Source organism: Geotrypetes seraphini, chromosome 13 (assembly GCF_902459505.1).
Source record: "Geotrypetes seraphini chromosome 13, aGeoSer1.1, whole genome shotgun sequence".
In the NCBI taxonomy this organism is placed as follows: domain Eukaryota; kingdom Metazoa; phylum Chordata; class Amphibia; order Gymnophiona; family Dermophiidae; genus Geotrypetes; species Geotrypetes seraphini.
In genome coordinates, this window is record NC_047096.1 from 66480140 (window position 1) to 66500070 (window position 19931).

At 46.3% G+C, this 19931-nt stretch overlaps 1 protein-coding gene across 3 annotated transcripts in view; it reads right to left on the minus strand.

Annotated features, from left to right (window-relative positions):
- TOP2A (DNA topoisomerase II alpha) overlaps positions 1 to 19931 on the minus strand; it is a 276538-nt gene that overhangs the window by 159004 nt on the left and 97603 nt on the right. For all 3 annotated transcript variants that reach the window (XM_033918323.1, XM_033918324.1, XM_033918322.1), the window contains exons 13-14: positions 18801 to 18926; positions 3707 to 3817 (exon numbers count right to left, since the gene is read on the minus strand). In XM_033918323.1, the coding sequence (XP_033774214.1) occupies positions 3707 to 3817; positions 18801 to 18926 (237 nt within the window). The remainder of the gene's footprint in view (positions 1 to 3706; positions 3818 to 18800; positions 18927 to 19931) is intronic.

Sequence of the window (19931 nt, forward strand, 5' to 3'; positions counted from 1 at the left end):
GAAGATTGTTCCAAAGTTGAGGAAACTTGAAGGTCAAAGAATGGCCTTACACAGAGAGGCAAGAAAATGATCTGGCAGAGAGCGGGCAAACTCCAGAGCATAACCGTCCCACACCGCCTCCAGGACCCACTGATCCGACGTGATCTCAGCCCACTTGGGCCGGGCACCCACCAAAACCAAAGGGAGCCTGGCAAAGAGTCATTGTGCAGGATGGGCGGCGGAGGGATTCCCAGCCCCCCGACGGGACCCTGAAAGGACTGCATGTGCTGATAAAAACAACCCAAGGAGAGCCCCAAAGCCTGGAATGTAGCAGCCCCACGCCCAGGGCGATACTTGTGAAACTCCTGTAAACGCCCACGGGCAGTGCGACCCCGAGACGTTGCCTGTCAGATTCTGAACCAACTTATTTAAGTCCTCTCCAAACAAAAAAGAACCCTGAAAGGGAAATTTGGTAAGCTTAGTTTTAGACGCGGCATCCACCGACCATCTGCAAAGCCACAAGGTACGCCGCACAGCCACTCCAAAAGCTATAGACTTAGCCGAGGTCCACATCCTAGAGGAACAAGGCAGCCATCTCAATCTTTGCCACCTTCTGATCCACTAAGGACCATTCATTAGACTCACGATCCAGGACACGCTTGGCCCACTGAAACACGGTGCGAGCCACCAGCCCCCCACAAATAGCTGCCCGGACCCCCAAGGGGGAGATGTCAAAATTCTGCTTAAGTATGGTCTCCAACGTACGCTCCTCAGAGTCCCGTAAGGCACAACCATCCTCAACAGGTACAGTATGCCGCTGAGCAATCGCTGAGACCACTGCATCCACCACTGGCAACTTTAAAGTAGCCCTATCCCCCTCCGGGATGGGATACAAATGAGCCATGGCGCACGCTAACCGAAACGGCGCCTTCGGCGTATTCTACTGCACCAAAACAATATCCTAAATATCCTTATGCATAGGAAAAGAGTGGGGAAACAGTACGGATCACCCTAAGCAGAGGGTCCCCACACGCGGGTTCTCTGGTGGTGCTTCCTCAAAATGCAGCAGCACCAAGGAGACCTGCTGAATCAGGTCTGGTAGCTCATCCCTCTGAAAAAAGCGTACCACAGACGCCTCTTCGCTGGAAGGTGGGAAACCCGCTGCCCCGCCTCCAGCAGCTAACCCCTCAAGATGATCCTGGAAATCCTCAAAAGGGTCCAGGTCCTCATCCATGCCGACACGCTTCTCGGACCACTAATCCTCATCCCAAGCCACCCTTGGGGGCTTGGACAGACCCCCAAACAGGGCCCACCCAAGCTCAATCCGGCCAAAAACAGGGACTAGAAACCCTTGGACCCGTGCTCTTCAAAATCATTATAAACGATCTGGACATAGGTACGACGAGTGAGGTGATTAATTTGAGGACGATACAAAGTTATTCAGAGTAGTGAAAAAGCAGGGGGATTGCGAAGATCTACAAAGTGACATAATCAGGCTCGAGATATGGGCATCAACACGGCAGATGAGGTTCAACGTGGATAAGTGTAAAGTGATGCATGTCGGTAACAAAAATCTCATGCACGAATACAGGATGTCTGAGGCGATACTTGGAGAGACCTCCCAGGAAAGAGACTTGGGAGTTCTGATCGATAAGTCAATCAAGCCGTCCATGCAATGTACGGCGATGGCGAAAAGAGTGAACAGAATGCTAGGAAAGATAAAGAAGGGGATCAAGAACAGATCGGAAAAGGTTATTATGTCGCTGTACCGGGCCATGGTGCGCCTGCACCTGGAGTACCGCATCCAGCACTGGTCATCGTACATGAAGAAGGGCACAGTACTACTCAAAAGGATCCAGAGAAGAGCGACTAAGATGGTTAAGGGGCTGGAGGAGTTGCCATATAGCAAAAGATTAGAGAAACTGGGCCTCTTTTCCCTTGAGCAGAGGAGATTGAGAGGGGACATGATTGAAACATTCAAAGTACTGAAGGGAATAGACTTAGTAGATAAGGACAGGTTGTTCACCCTCTCCAAGGTAGGGAGAACAAGGGGGCACTCTCTAAAATTGAAAGGAACTTAAGGAAGTTCTTCTTCACCCAACTGGAAAACTGGAAACGCTCTTCCGGAGTCAGTCATAGGGGAAAACACCCACCAGGGATTCAAGACAAAGTTAGATAAGTTCCTGCTGAACCGGAACGTATGCAGGTAAGGCTAGTCTCAGTTAGGGCGCTGGTCTTTGGGCCGCCGCGTGAGCGGACTGCTGGGCACGATGGACCACTGGTCTTGCCCAGCAGCAGCAATTCTTATGTTCTTAAACAAATTTCAACAGCCCTACCAAGGGAGATGGGTACAACTCACTCAACACCTGCTGGAGACTGAAAGAAGTCTGACAGGAATAGGGGAGGGTATTTCTTATGTACTATTCCACAGTTGTTTCAGTCTCCACCTGCTAGCCATAATGAGTAATATACCCACTCGTAAGGATTACCTCTACCGGTCTGGAGAGTGCTAAAGAAAAACTGGATTTCATATTTTCTGACAGCTTCACCTTAGCAGTCAACCTAGACAGGGACTCTCAGGACCTCACAGGAAAATTAGGGAAGACACACGGTCTGGTTCCAATCACAGCGTACCTCCTTGGAACCGCAGCAGCCTGCGCTCTACCCTATCATGGACGAACCCAGGGTGAGGTGGCTCCTGAACCAAGAGACCCGATATGACCTGCAGGCTGTCCAAGGAGTTTACTGCAGGTCTGCTAAGTGTCCCCCTCCAGAAGCAGACGATGTAAAGACCAAAGTCTGTGATCTCTCGCCAAAGGATGTCCCCGAAGGGTGAATCCACAGCACAAGTGTAAAACCCGCACCAAAGGACAAATAAAAAAAAACTAGAAATGTAAAATGAAGCACAAGCAGAAAAGACAAACCAGCAATCAGAGCTGAAGGAACAGACTGGAATTCTAAGGCACGTGACAAGATGTATATACCTAGGGAGGGGCTAAAGGTTTGTTTTGGAGTACCTGTAGCTCAGTGCTAGCGAGGATACATAGACCTGCTGGTGAAGATTCCAGAATTTATTGTACAAGAAATCAGTATTTACCTATGGTAAAGTGGATTAGGCTAAAAGTCAGTGAATTTCACATATGATTGAACGAGTTATCCTCATTGGATTAGTTGTCCATGTGGCCAATCACCCAGGAGTGAAAATGGGCTAGTCCCCTTGTCCATCCAATTATGCCTATATAAAAATTATTTTGGAAAAATTCCAATAATAATAATAATAATAACAGCTTATACCGCAATACCGTGAAGTTCTATGCGGTTTACAAAAGATTAAGCAAAGGTACAAATTGACTGACTTCAAGAGGGGAAGAAGAAAGAGAAGTAATTAGACAGGAAATTCATTGTTGAGGAGAAAAGTGATCAAAAGGAAAGGTCGCTATTGAGAGGAAAGAGATAAGTGGATCAGTTGTCAAGATGTTTTAGGAACAGGTGTGTTTTTAGACGTTTCCTAAATACCTCATAAGTAGTATATTAAGCACATAGCATAAGAATAGTGAACAGATATCTGTTTGGTGGTGCAGGGTTATAGTTTGCTTCCATCTCTTCCACTGATTGGAAACCAAAGAACATCTTGTTTCGCAGTGGCACAGTGTGAAAACTTCTAATGAAACAGTCACAGAGAAAACACAACAGGTAAACCTTTCAAAGAAAAGGGGTGTTTATTCACCTTAATAAGAGGAGTGATGAATTCCTCCAGGAAGCTGTGTCTCAGGAGAGAGGGCCAATTGTGATGGATGAAATTAATCAGCAAGCCTTTGATGTGTGAGCCATCTTGATCCTGGAATAAGAAACGTCCTCTAGATTTAGTGCAAAAAATCTCCATTTCTTCCAAGCATTAATAGATGCAAGCACCAGAGCTCACTCTCCACCTCAACACACACATACAGTGCCATTATGGGCAGTAGAACATGAAAATGGTATGTCATTTTCCTTTAAGGATTCTTTAAACCTCCCCCCCAACACAAACACATGACCACTTGTGGTCAGAACTATTCTTTTCACACAACTGAGATATTTTAACTAATGTAAACAATTGGCATCACATGGGTACTTTTGTATGTTTATTAATAGCTCTTATAAAGTAGTATAATATATGATTCAATATTTAAGAAATAGTAATCATCTTCAATATTTAACCTGTTGTGTAGTAATACAATTTAATATAGAGATTTAAAATTTATGTAACATCTGCATCCACTGCATATATATTAGAAAATTGTGTAGTTTATTCAGTTTTTTGTCTTTTCTTTGTATTTGTGGATCTAGATTATTGAGATTCCTGATGCAGGTAGTTGTGTGAAAACATGGCACAGTGTCAAGTTCTCCTTCTGAACAAACTGCTTTGGGAAACTGTTTACTCAAACCTCTTGATATTTTTTTTATTAGGTTAATTTGAGCAGTTTACTTGTTTGTTTGTTTTTATATATCTTTATTCATTTTTGCATCTTACAACAAGTGTATCAATAAATGACATTTGAAATTGAACACTTGAATTTCTATCATATTCAACATTAAATCATAAAATTTAACCCCCTCCCACCCATCCCTACCATAACCTATGCAATCACATATATCATATAAAACTTTCTTTCCTATTGATCTAAACATTTAATAAAAATTCAGAAATCCCCCTCCTCCCACCCCCTCATTTGCATTGTACTTATAATGGAAAAATTGTATCTATTCATTACAATAATTTGTCAATGGCCCCCAGATCTCTTTAAATTTCTTATAATTCCCTTTTTGTATGGCTATTGTTCTTTCCATTTTATAAATGTGACATAACGAATTCCACCCCAAACTGTAATTGAGTCTACTCCAATTCTTCCAATTACTTGTGATATGTTGTATGCCGACCCCAGTCATAATCAATAGAAGCCTGTTATTTTTAGATGAAATTTGGCTCTTTGTTCTCATTGACATACCAAATAGAACTGTATCATACGATAATGCCACAGGATTTTCCAATAAACAATTTATTTGGCCCCATTCCAAAAGGCCAAAATAAATGGACAAGTAGATGGTAAATTATTAGCTAAGATTTTAGCATTAAGATTGGCTAAAGCTCTTCCGCATATAATAGGTATGCATCAAACTGGATTTGTGGTTCAAAGACACTCTTCCAATAATACTAGATTGGCATTTCAGATGTATTATTTAACAAAACAAATTAATGATCTGGCCTTTTCAGTATCATTAGATGCTGAGAAAGCTTTTGATCGTGTAGAATGGAAATTCATGTATCAAGCTATGGAATGGTTTAGTATTGGTTCCGGATTTGTACAAATGATTCAAGCACTGTATAGCTCCCTGACTGCTCGTTTATATATAAATAATAATTTTTCGGATGTTTTTAAATTGCAGAGGGGGGCTTAGGCAGGGTTGTCCGTTATCTCCTTTGCTTTTTGATATAGTACTTGAACCCTTGTTATTAGCTATTCGACAGGCAAGGGACATACAGGGTATTCCATGTGCGGGAGTGGATTATAAAGTATCCGCTTATGCGGATGATATTTTGCTTCATTTGAGAAATCCGGAAACAACAATTCCATGTCTACTTGAAGTAATTGATACATTTGGAAAATTCTCAGGATACAAAATAAATTGGACTAAATCGGAAATTTTACCTTTAAATGTGTATTGTACAAAAGGTATATTTGATTCTTTTCCTTTTATTTGGAAAGAAGATGGAATAAAATACTTAGGCATTTGGTTGAAAAATACACTCGAAGAGACAATGAGAGTAAATGAAAAATTTTTATTACAAAAAGTAACAGAGTTGTGTGAGCAATGGAATCCTTTGCATTTGTCCTGGTGGGGAAGAGTTCAACTGTTAAAATGATGATTCTGCCTGTGGTTTGTTACCAATTGGGCATGATACCAGTGTTTTTTCAGGGGTCTTTCTATAAAAAGTTAAATAGTATTCTGGTTAAATTTATTTGGCTGGGTAAAATTGCAAGAGTTGCTCTAGTGTCTCTACAAAGGCCAATTAAGGGGGGTGGGGTAAATTTCCCCAATTTTTATAGGTATCACCAATCCTATATCATGCGCTAAGGTATGTATTGGGTCCTCCCAGAGCTTTTGGAACAACTGCCAGACTGGTTATGGGTTGAGAGGTCGCTTATATTCCCACTTAGACTTGATCTTCTGCTCAGTATAAAGATGCCTAGAATACGCAAGGACAATTGAGTGTTAATGGATACTTGGAAAACATTAAGATATGTAGACAAATTAACTCCTGAGTCTATCGGAAAATCTACACATCAATCTATTTGGGTAAACTCCAAGATACAAATAGGCGGGTTTAAGGTTGTCCGGAAAGATTGGATTAAAGCATAGAAACATAGAAAGATGATGGCAGAAAAGGGCTACAGCCCATCAAGTCTGCCCACTCTTCTGACCCACCCCATCAAGTCTGAGTGCTAATGACCCAGTTCCTTAGCTCGACCCCCATAGGGAATCCCACGTGGATGTCCCATTTATTTTTAAAGTCGAGCACGCTGGTGGCCTTGACCACCTGCACCGGAAGTTTGTTCCAGTGATCTACTACTCTTTCTGTGAAGAAATACTTCCTGATGTCACCATTAAATTTCCCTCCTCTGAATTTGAGCGGGTGCCCCCTTGTGACCGAGGGTCCCCTGGGGAAGAATATATCGCTTTCTGCCTCAACACGACCTGTGATGTACTTAAATGTCTCAATCATGTCTCCCCTTTCTCTACGCTCCTCAAGAGTGTAGAGCCGCAGTTTGTCCAGTCTTTCCTCGTATGGGAGACTCTTGAGTCCGGAGACCATTCTAGTGGCCATTCGCTGGACCGATTCAGCTCGAAGCACATCTTTTTGGTAGTGCGGTCTCCAAAATTGCACACAGTATTCCAGGTGAGGTCTCACCATGGTTCTGTAGAGCGGCATTATGACTTCAGGTTTGCGGCTGATGAAGCCTCTATTGATACATCCCAACATTTGCCTTGCCTTGGATGAGGCCTGCTCCACTTGTTTGGCAGCCTTCATGTCTGCACTGACAATTACTCCCAAGTCCCGTTCTTCTGAAGTCCTAGCTAGTGTTTCTCCATTCAAGGTGTAAGTTTTGCATGGATTTCCGTAGCCGAGATGCATGACCTAACATTTCTTAACGTTGAAGCCCAGCTGCCATGTCGAGGACCAGTTTTCCAACGTGATCAGATCCTGCGTCATACTATCCTTAAGATTGCTTTCACTTACTATATTACACAGTTTGGCGTCATCGGCGAACAGTGTTACTTTACCCTGAAGCCCTCGGGTCAAGTCTCTTATGAATATGTTGAAAAGGGATGGTCCCAGGACTGAGCCCTGCGGTACTCTGCTAGTCACCTCCGATGTCTCAGAGAGGGTGCCGTTGACCACCACCCTCTGAAGTCTTCCACTCAGCCAATCACTGACCCATGCAGTTAGCTTCTCGCCTAAACCCATCGATTTCATCTTGTTTAATAGTCTGCGGTGTGGGACACTGTCAAACGCTTTGCTGAAATCCAAGTATACTATGTCCAGAGACTCTCCCAGGTCTAGCTTTCCCGTCACCCAATCAAAGAAGCTGATAAGATTGGATTGGCATGACCTACCCCTAGTGAATCCATGTTGACGGGGATCCCTTAGGTCTCCCTCATCCAAAATCGTGTCTAATTTACTTTTAAGTAGAGTTTCCATGAGTTTACACACAATTGATGTGAGACTCTGCTCTGCATCCCTTTTTGTGCAGAGGAACAACGTTAGCTGTTTTCCAGTCCAGGGGGACTCTCCCCGTACTTAGGGAGAGATTGAAGAGCATGGCTAACGGTTTCGCTAGAACATCGCATAGCTCTCTGAGCACTCATGGGTGCAAATTGTCCGGTCCCATGGCTTTGTTCACCTTGAGTCTTAACAGTTCTCTGTAAACATCAGCAGTTGTGAATTCAAAATTCTGAAATGGATCTTCCATGCTTTGCTTTGTTCCCAGCCGTGACCCGTGCCCTGGTGCCTCGCAGGTAAAGACAGAGCAGAAGTAATCATTCAGCAGTTTAGCTTTATCGGAATCTGTTTCCACATAACTCCCGTCTGGCGTTCTAAGGCGTACTATCCCATTTTTGTTCTTCTTCCTGTCGCTAATGTACCTGAAGAAGGATTTGTCCCCTTTCTTAATATTCTTCGCTAGAGTTTCTTCCATTAGAAGTTTGGCCTCCCTGACTGCTGTTTTGACCGCTGCGGACTTTGTCTTGTATTCAATGTTCGCTTCTTTCTCCCCGGTGCGTTTGTATGAGAGAAATGCTCTTTTCTTCTCCTTGACGCGGTACGAGACCTCATCAGTGAACCATTTGGGTCTCTTGTTTCTTTGTTGTTTATTTACCGATTTAATGTAGCGGATAGTTGCCTCCTGAATGGTCGATTTCAAGATTGACCACATAGCTTCCACATTATCGGTTACTTCTTGAACCTGTAGTGTCTGATGAACGAAATCTCCCATGCGTGCGAAGTCAGTGCCCCAGAAATTGAGTACCCTTGTTCTTGTTTGAGATCTAGGGAAGCCTTTCCTAAGGTTAAACCATACCATGTTATGGTCACTGGTGGCTAGCGTTTCTCCCACCGAGACCTCCGAGACACTTTCCCCGTTCGTAAGTACCAGGTCCAGGATGGCATGGGCCCTAGTAGGCTCTAGCACCATTTGTTTGAGCTGTACTCCCTTCATAGACGCTAATATCCTTCTGCTATCACAATTTGTCGCTAAGAGTGTGTTCCAGTCTACATCAAGCATAAGATCCTTAAATGAAGTTATTCATAATGGTAAACTGCTTGATTTTTCACAATTGCAACATAAATATGGTCTAAATAAAAAACAAAGTTATAAATGGTTGCAGTTGAAGCAGGCTATTCAGGTAGGGTTCCCTGAATGGAAATCTTTAAATAATCATTATAGCTTAGAATTCCTATGTTTCCAGTCAGATTTTCTGGGACACCAGGACGCAAAGTGGTATAAAATTTTATCTAATTATTTGAATAAGAAACCTAAAAATGGATTAAGAGATATTTGGAGCATTGAGATTAAGCATCAGATTAATGCATCTCAATGGCCACGGATTTGGTCTTGGAGAATTAAAGGTACGATGTCGGCATCTATTAGGCAAACATGGTTCTTCTTGTTGCATAGAGCATTCTGGACCCCTACTAGATTACAGAAATTAGATTGCTCTAAGTCTAATAGGTGCTGGCATTATAAAATTGAAATTGGAACTTTAGATCATCTTTTATTTTATTGTCCATGTATTTAGGCATTTTGGTTATCAATCTGGGATCAAGTTAATCTTTTAATGGAAAATCATGTGGCATTGTCATATGATACAGCTCTATTTGGAACGTGTATGAGATCTAAAAGCCAAATATCTGCAGCAAATAATAAGCTTCTGATGATCCTTACAGGTGTGGGGATACAACAAATAACACTTAATTGGAAGAATTGTTCTAGACTAAATTAAAGCTTCTGGTGGAACTCAGTGTGTCATCTGTACAAAATGGAAAGGTTAATTGCAGTACAAAATGGTCATTTTACTAGATTTCAGGATGTGTGGGGGCCAATAATAAAATATTATAATGATTAATGTTAATTTATTATTCTTTTTCCTTATGTGATAATTGAAGGAAGGGGGGTGGGGGAATTAGGGAGACTTGCATATATATATTTGCATATTTTTAAATGATTAATATACATATGAATTTTATTATTTGTGTATGGTTATGGGAGGGGGGTGGGATATAAAGCTTTTAGATACATATTGTGATGGAATTTTCAAGTGATAATGTATTATGATAGTTTGTATTTAATGTACACTTGATGTATTTATTAAAATGAATAAAGATTTGGAAAAAAACAAAATAAATGGACAATAGAATAACAAGTGATCTATAGTCCCTGCTTCAAGATTACAATGCCATTATCTATTAGGCGTAGAGCTATTTAATTTTTGTAATCTAACTGGGATCCAAAATGCTCTATGCAGGAGAAAAAACCAAGGGCTCCTTTTAACAAGCTGCGGTAGGGGTTTAATGCCCGTAATACCTGCCGCGCTAGCTGCTAATGCCTGCATTTTAGCTGGCCGTGGCAGTTAACGCGTGATGAAGTGTCCGACGCGCTAACCCTGCTAGCGTTGCTTGATAAAAGGAGCCCCAAGTTTGTCTCATAGATGCGGACACTATACATCTCATTCTCCAAAACCAAATTCGTGGCCATTGAGACGCACAAACCTGATGCTTAATCTCAATGCTCCAAATATCCCTAAGACCAGTTTTAGGCTTTTTATTTACAAATCCGTTTATCAATTTATACCACTGTGCGGCCTGGTATCCCAAGAAGTCCACCTGAAAGCATAAAAATTCCAAACTATATTGCTTATTAAGATTTTTCTATTCAGGGAACCCTACCTGAAAGCACAGTTACTTACCGTAACAGGTGTTATCCAGGGACAGCAGGCAGATATTCTCAACATGTGGGTGACGTCATCCAAGGAGCCCCGTCGCGGACAGCTTTTCAAGGAAACTTGATTGAAGATCTCAAAGTTTGCTAGTGCTGCACAACGCATGCGTGTGCCTTCCCGCTCCACTAGAGGGCGTGTCCCCTCCTCAAGGTCTTCAGTTCAGATAGCTAGCAAAGAAGCCAACTCGGGAAGGTGGGTGGCGAGAATATCTGCCTGCTGTCCCTGGATAACACCTGTTACGGTAAGTAACTGTGCTTTATCCCAGGACAAGCAGGCATCATATTCTTGATATGTGGGTGACCTCCAAGCTAACCAGGATGGGACGGTGGGAGAGTTGGCAATTTAGAAGAACAGATTACGCAAAACCGACTAACCGAACCGGCCGTCGTTCCTAGAAAAGGTATCCAGACAGTAGTGAGAGGTGAATGTATGAACCGAGGACCACGTGATGGCCTTGCAGATCTCCTCAATAGGCGTGGACCTGAGGAAAGCGACAGACGCCGCCATTGCTCTGACTTTATGCCCCGTGACCTGACCCAGCAGCAGGAGACCAGCCTGAGCGTAGCAGAAGGAAATACAAGCAGCCAACCAGTTGGAGAAGTACCGCTTGGAAACAGGGCGGCCCAACCGATTGGGATCAAAAGATAGGAAGAGCTGAGGAGACGTCCAATGAGACTGGGTGCGTTGGAGGTAAAAAGCCAACGCCCTCTTACAGTCAAGGGTGTGAAGCGCCACCTCACCCGGATGAGAGTGGGGCTTTGGAAAAAACACTGGAAGGATAATGGACTGGTTGAGGTGAAAGTCCGAAACCACCTTGGGCAAAAACTTGGGATGAGTACGAAGGACCACCTTGTCATGATGAAATACAGTAAAAGGCGGGCCTGCAACCAGCGCTTGCAGCTTACTGCCTCTGCGAGCAGACGTGAGAGCAACCAAAAACACCACCTTCCAAGTGAGGTACCTCAAATGAGCCTTATCAATGAGTTCAAATGGAGGTTTCATCAATTGAGCCAGAACCACATTAAGATCCAAATCCACTAGAGGGGGCTTGAGTGGAGGATGAACATTGAAGAGGCCCTTCATAAATCGGGAAACCACCGGATGGACGGAGAGCGGTTTCCCATCAAGCGGTTGATGAAAGGCAGCAATTGCACTGAGGTGGACTCGAATAGATGTAGATTTGAGTTCAGACCGAGACAAGTGGAACAGGTAATCCAGCATGGAAGGCAAAGAGGAAGATAGTGGCTCCATGCGGTGCTCAGCACACCACGCAGCAAATTTGGTCCATTTCTGGGAATAGCATTGTCGAGTGGAGCTCTTCCGAGAGGCCTCGAGAACATCCCTCACCAACTGAGAGAAGCCAAAGGAGGGAGGCACGTGGAGAGGAACCAAGCTGTTAAGTGTAGAGACTGCAGATTGGGATGCAACAGCGAACCCCGACTCTGAGACAGCAGAGAAGGAAACCCAGGCAGCAGCAGAGGCTCCCTGACACTGAGTTGAAGGAGAAGGGAGAACCACAGTTGCCGGGGCCAGCGAGGAGCTATCAAGATCATGGTGGCGCGAGCTGACTTGAGCTGCACGAGAGTCCTCATGATCAAAGGAAAAGGAGGGAACACGTAGAGGAACCGGCCCATCTAATCTAGCAGGAAAGCATCCACCTCGAGACAATCCGGGGAGTAAATCCTGGAACAGAAGCGAGGCAGCTTGTGGTTGAGGGGGGAGGCGAACAGATCTATTTGTGGCGTCCCCCACTGAGTAAACACCTGGCGCAGAATCGAGGTATGGAGCGACCACTTGTGAGGCTGGAGAAGACGACTCAACCTGTCCGCAAGGCAGTTGTGTTCTCCCTGGATGTAGACCGCTCGAAGAAAGATGCTGTGGCTGATCGCCCACTCCCAGAGCCGAAGAGCCTCCCAATACAGACACAGGGAACCCGTACCCCCCTGCTTGTTCACATAATACATTGCCACCTGGTTGTCCGTGCGCACCAGGACGACCTGATCCTGAAGCAGATGACGAAAGGCTACCAGGGCATTGAAAATGGCCCGAAGCTCCAACAGGTTGATGTGGCACCAACAGTCGGCGCTCGACCAAAGACCCTGGGTCCGGAGGACGTCGAGGTGAGACCCCCAGGCATACGTGGAGGAGTCCGTTGTGAGGATCTTCTGCGGCGGGGGCACAAGAAATAGCAAACCTCTCAAAAGATTGGAAGAGTGCATCCACCAGCAGAGTGAACGCCTTAAGGAGGGAGTCACTGTAATGCACCGAGAGGCAGAATCCCGGTCCTGCCTCCATTGAAACGCCAGAGTCCACTGCGGTATGCGGAGGTAAAGCTTGGCGAATGGAGTCACATGAACCGTGGAGGCCATGTGGCCCAACAAGATCATCATCTGTTTGGCGGAGGTCGTGGACTGAAGGGAGACCTTCCGACACAGGTGGATAAATTTGCTGAGACTGAGGCAGGAACGAGTGGCGGCAAACCGTGTCCAGCACCACCCCAATGAACTGCAGAGACTGAGAAGGGTTCAACTGGGAATTTGGAAAGTTGACCTCGAAGCCCAGATGCTGAAGGAAGAAAATAGTCCGTTGGGTCGCTGAAATAACCCCCTCCCGCGATGGCACTTTGACAAGCCAGTCGTCGAGATATGGAAACACCTGAAGACCCTGCAACCGCAAGGCCCCCACCACCACCACTAGGCATTTGGTGAACATCCGGGAGGACAATGCGAACCCAACGGGAGGACCCGATACTGCAGGTGAAGGTCTCCCACCTGAAACCGAAGGAACCTGCGAGAGGCCGGGTGGATTGGAATGTGAGTGTAGGCCTCTTTGAGGTCCAAGGAGCAAAGCCAGTCCCCCTCGTCCAGCAGGGGGAACAACAGGGAAAGAGAGAGCAAATGGAACTTCTCTTTGACCAGGAACTTGCTCAGTTCTCGAAGGTCCAGGATAGGGCGCAGGTCCCCAGTCTTTTTGGGGACCAGAAAGTACCGGGAGTAAAACCCCAAGCCCCGTTGACACACCGGGACTTCCTCCACCGCCCAGAGACGAAGGAGGGCATAGGCCTCCTGGAGAAGAAGGGGGAGTTGTGCTTTGTTCGAAGGATACCCACCTGCGGGCCAGGCCGGAGGCGGCGCCCGGAAATGCAGAGAATACCCCTCCCGGAAGACGGAGAGGACCCAATGGTCCACCGTGATCAGAGCCCAACGGGGAGAAAAGGCACTGAGGTGGCCCCCTATTGGCAGAGGAGAAGACTCGAGGACGGAGGGGGCCGGCCCGCCCCAACCCAGATAGTCAAAAGGACGACGCGGGTTTAGCCGTTGCCAGGGCCTGAGGGGCCCTCTGCTGATGCTGGCGCCGAGGCAGTCTGGAAAACGCCAGCGTCGACTTCTGGGGGTAGCGCCAGGGGGGGGGGGGGAGGCAGCAACTTAAAGGACTTTGGAGAGGCGGGCTTCGCCTTGGTCCGTACCAACGAGGCGAAGGAGCGCTCATGCTCAGAGAGGCGTTTGGTGGCTGCCTCGATAGTCATAAAAGAGTTTGTTGCTCAAGCACGGGAGATTCGCCAGCCGGTCCGCAGATTCGGATCCATGTCCACGATGAGGAGCCAAGCCAATCGGCGCATGGCTATTGCAAAACCGGAGTCCCTGGAGGACAGTTTGAAGGCATCATATGACGCCTGAAACATATAAAGTCGAATCTGTGACAAGGTATCCAGGAGCCGGCGAAATTCCGCCTGGCGACAGACCGGCATGTCCTCCAGAAATGAGGGCATAGATTTAATGCATTGTTTGAGGTAGGAGGAGAACGTGAAGTTGTAGTTCAGCACCCTATTGGCCATCATCGAGTTTTGGTACAGGCGCCTGCCAAATTTGTCCATAGTCCGGCCCTCCCGGACCGGGGGTACAGCCGCATAGACTCGTGAAGGATTAGACTTCTTCAGGGAAGACTCCACCACCAGGGATTGGTGGGAGAGTTGAGCCTTCTCAAAGCCCTTACAGGGGACCGTCCGGTATCTGGACTCCATTTTGGACAGAATAGCTGGGATAGCAAAAGGAGTCTTCAGATTCCGGAAGAAAGTCTGCTGCAAGACGAAGGGATTCCTTAGGAGGATAAGGAAGCTCCATCTCCTCCAAATATTCCCTGGTGTACCTGAAATCAGACTGGAGGTCCAATTGCAGCGCCTTGCCCATGCCCAACACAAACTTGGTGAAGGAGGACAGCTTACCTGCAGAAAGCCCCTCCCGGGGGGAAGCCGAGTGAGACTTCGGGGCAGCATAAAATGAAGGGGATTCCTCCCTCGAATACTGCGCCGGGATATCAGTGTCCACAAGCATGGACGGTGAGGAGGCTCCACTGAGGGAACGAGGAGTCGACGACTGCTTGCGTCGAGAAACCCTTGAAGGTGAAGACCCCGGGGTCCGAGAAAAGGAGAACCGGGCAGCCTGCTCCGATGAGCCCCGGGGAGAAGAAATCGGTCGACCCTGGAGGGAGGCGGGAGTCCTCGACCTCGGCACTCCGCAGTCCGGAGACCGGGGCGGTAAAAGAGAGGGGTCAGACAGGACGAGGTCCGATGACTTTAATGGACCCCGTAGTGCAGGGACTCAGGGACCGACCTCGCCTTGGGGGAGAGTCCCTGGGCCGCTTTGCAGCTCTCCGCCTCGAGGACGAGGCACGTCTCGACCGGTGCTTCGCCCGAGGCCGGGCGGCGGGAGAAGTCCACTTTGACGGAACCGGCGAGGAATTACTCGAGGACAAGCGTCAAGACCGACGCAACTTGCCTCGAGAGTCCCCGGTGCAACGCTCAGGCTGGTCCGCAACGAGCAAGGTCGAGACCGGGGCAAGTTGGGCTAATCCAAGGAGATCTGCGAGGTTAAAATAGCCTTAAGCATATCCTCGAACATCGGCACGGAGATCATAGGGTTCGGAGGAACCAGTGCTCCACTGCACTCCAACAAGGGCGACCTTGATGCAGAGTATTCCCTTAAAGTGGAGGCAGGCTTGGAAATAGGTCTCTTTGAGGCCGGCAGGACTATGCTCGCTGCCTGGGTGGCCAGAGACTCCAAGGAAGGCTTCTTCGGTAGCTAAGCTGAACCTGAAAGAGGAAGAGGAGACTTACCCGAAGCCGAGGTCTTCGAAGCCGAGGCCCCCGAGACTTCGAGGCCGAGGGAGATTTGCCCGGGACCGAGCTCTTCGAGGCCGAGGTTGAGGCCGAGGCGTCACCAGCTTCCATGGCGAAGAGGTCAAGGATCTTTGCCGAACACCGACAAAAAGCCCGAGGCTGAAGAGTGGCACAACAAGGACAGGAGTCCGAGGGGTGATCGACACCGAGGCAAAGGATACATCAATGGTGAGGGTCCGTGATAGAGATAACCCGACCACACTGCGTGCACTTTTTAAACCCGGTGAGAGGCTGGGACATAAGGCAAAAAGAAGGGCCACAGCGCAGACAAGGCCGAGCAGCCACAAAAAGACCGGGACGACCCGGTCAGGAAGAACCAAAAACAAAAAAAGATTTTTTTTTTTTTAAATACAGAATTTAAAAAAGAAAATAATAAAAGCAGAGCACAGCGACTTCCGACTCGAAAACAAGAAAAGAAGCTGCGGTGCAAGAAAGGCACAGGATCGCAGAGAAGAGAGACAGGGCTTTCTGGATCCGCGGAAAACTAAGAACTGAAGACCACGAGGAGGGGACGCACCCTCTAGTGCAGTGGTCTCAAACTCAAACCCTTTGCAGGGCCACATTTTGGATTTGTAGGTACTTAGAGGGCCGCAGAAAAAAATAGTTAATGTCTTATTAAAGAAATGACAATTTTGCATGAGGTTAAACCCTTTATAATTTATAAAACTTTCCTTTAACAGTTTTACCTTATGCAAAATTGTCATTTCTTTAATAAGACATTAACTATTTTTTCTGCAGCACTCACATTTAAAGTTTAATATCTTTTCTTTCTCAAAACTGGCACATTTCTATTACTAAATTGAAAATAAAATCATTTTCCTACCTTTGTTTGGTAATTTCATCAGTCTCTGGTTGCACTTTATTCTTCTGACTGTGCATCCAATATTTCTTCTCTTCTTTCAGCCTCCTGTATGCTTCCTCTCCTCCAGACCTCATTCCCTCCCCCAACTTTTTCTATGTCTGTCTTTCTCTGATTCCTTGTCCCATTTTTTGCTTTGTTTCTGGCTCCTTGTGTCCCCCCCTTCTTTATTTCTTCCTTCCTGCCCTCCCCCATGCCACCGCCGCCGGGGAATAGGCTGCTGCCGCCATCAGGAACAGGCCGAGATCTCCACGGGGCCAACCAACTCTCGCCGCCTGACGTCAATTCTAACGTCGGAAAGGACGTTCCGGGCAGCCAGGCAGCGATTGGCTAGCCAGAACGTCCTCTCGACGTCGGAATTGAGGTTGGGCGGCGAGAGAAGCAGGGAGATCAAAGAGCATGGTGCCGGCCTGTTCCCCGATGGCAGCGGTGAGAAGGGAAGGGAAGCAGTTGGGCACCCCTGCTCTAGACGAGCCGCAAGCCGCACTCTAGGAAGAACAGTGGAGGGTGACCAGCTGTGCGGACCGCCCCCCCTTGGTACGCCACTGGAGCAGCAGCGTGTCTGGCCGGCTCATTCCATTCAAAGCCGCGGGTGGCGGCTCCTTGCAAGATCCGCGCCTGCGTCTGAAGCCTCTCTGATGTTGTGATGTCAGAAAGGCTTCCGATGCAGGAGTGAATAGCGCAAGGAGCCGCCAACCCATGGCTTTGAACGGAACGAACCGGCCAGACCCGCTGATGCTCCAAAAGGAAGGGAATGATCCAGTCCAGACCGTGGGCCACAAATAAAACTTGGAGAGCCACATGTGGCCCGTGGGCCGCGTGTTTGAGACCGCTGCTCTAGTGGAGCGGGAAGGCACACGCATGCATGGTGAAGCACTAGCAAACTTTAAGATCTTCAATAAAGTTTGCTTGAAAAGCTGTCTGCGACAGGGCTCCGTGGATGACATCACCCACATGTCGAGAATATGCTGCCTACTTGTCCTGGGATAATGGCTTGCTTCTGTTGTAACCATCTAAAGCTTTGTGATTTATTAAGACCATATTTATGTTGCAACTGTGAAAAATCAAGCAGTTTACCATTTGAAATAACATCATCTAAAACCACCGGTCCATGGACCAGTGCCGGTCCACAGAAATTTCCTGCCGGTCCACAGGGCCAGCACGTGCATCAGGCCCAAAACAGTGTTCTTCAAACGCCGGTCCACGGTGTGATCGATGCGGCGTTATCTTTGAGCCAGCTCCCTCTTCCTAACTGATTCAGTGCAGAAAGCCACGGGCAGTGGCTCCTACGGACATCCTGCGCCTGAACCGGAAGCCTTCTTTCTGACATTGCAAGTCAGAGGGAAGGCTTCCAGATGAGGTACGGGACGTGTAAGGTGCAATTAGTACTATTATGGGGGCGGGGTCTGGGGAGGAGATTGGGTAGAAATGGGCGGGGTCTGGCCCACAACTTAGCCCAGTGTTCTTCAACTGCCGGTCCACGGACCGATGCCGGTCCACAGAATATTTATTTTATTTCTGCCAGTCCATAGGTGTAAAAAGGTTGAAAAACACTGATCTAAAATACGTATACCTGCTATCATCCAATGCTTCCAGATGACCTTAAATCCGCCAATTTGAATCTTGGAGTTTAGCCATATAGTTGATTCATCAATTTATAGATTGGAAAAGATGTTAAATTACTGACATATCGTAAGGTTTTCCATGTATCCATTAATATTCTGTTTTCTTTATACAATCTAGGCAATTTGATACTGAGAACATGACATACACGTAGAGGAAACATGAGTCGCCATTCCAACTACAACTAATCTGGGGGTATTGTCAACAAGCTCTGGGAGGACCTAATACATACCCTGGCGCAAAATAAAAGCTTAATGATACCTATAAAAATTGGGAAAATTTTACCCCACCCTCTATAATTGGCTTTTGTTGTTATTGAGCAGTTTATTTGAAACAAATTATGGTTTATCAGAGATCGCTTACTTGAGCAGACTAAGATCCACCAAGCAGGTAATGTCATATGTATTTATATTCACTCTTGTTTTGGCTTTAATTCAACAAGGTAAACCTAATTACTCATAGTCCACTCAAAAGAAAAAAAAAAACTTCCAAAAACACAATTCATCAGCTTTACAATCTTAACTATATTTTCACAAATACCTCAGTGGCTACACTCAAATCATCAACTTAATTTTGAGATTACTGTAGCCAGCCTCAGCCACAGCACTGCCAGGATGAACATCTCACCTGATCTGTCATGATCATGATCTTTCCATAACGCAGACTGCGAAGTGACTCATTGTCATCATATGTCTTCTTGTACTGGAGCCCCATTATCTTAATGATACTGTTTATTTCTGCATTTTCCATGATCTGAAAGAAAACTCAGTGGTAAGAACATTCAGAACAAGGTCACGGATGAAGCGCCAAGATAGGGGCAGTCTCAAGAACAACATTAAAGCATTTCTTTACAGAAAGGTTATGGGTTTAGGGAATAGTGAGATAAGGAGAAATTAGTTCTTATTTGATAATTATCTTCCATTAGTCCTGCACACTATTCCAAACCAGTGGGATAGTTATGTCCATTGATCAGCAGGTGGAGATAGAAAAATATCAGAAGAACTGCATGATATAGATACTACCTGACCACCCAGCTACTCAGTATTAACATAGACAAGCATAAAGAAGTTGGGAAAACAGAGTCAAACAACCACTCTCCACAATGTAACACTCTGGCTATGGAGCAAGATCAAACCAATCATTTTCTACTTGCCCTGCCAATCTCTTACATCCCTTTCTTTTGAAGCGGAGGACCACTCCCAGGATGAGGCGGCACAAACAGCAAACAAAAAAAAAAGTCTCACAGCTCTACATGACAGCTCCAGAAAGGGGGCAAGCCTGTAATGTTAATTAGATCTATAAACTAATTATGGGTAATTAGCCCAGAGTTATATGGCTCTCATATGTCATGGGGAAGTACCACTATACAACCCGAGGTACAATACATTTTTATTTGTTTCTGTATTCAGATAAACCAGGCCAAATAATGAACACTAGTCCTTTATTGAGAATACTCACTATCCACAGAAAATAAGATTATGGTATACCAAAATAGAAAAATAGAGCACTTGCATAAAACCATACTGCTGATCATGGATAAATCTAGCTACATAAATAATTGGTAAATACTTACATGCCCTTAGCAAATGAACTAAATTGTACAATGAAATATATAAACAGTCAAACCTCGGTTTGCGAGTAACCCGGTTTGCGAGCACTCCCCCGCTCGCAAAGGCCCCCTCACTCCAACCGGCACCCCCCCCCCCCGCCCGAACAACTTAAACTTACCCTCCCCCCGTCTGGCACCGGCACGCAGGC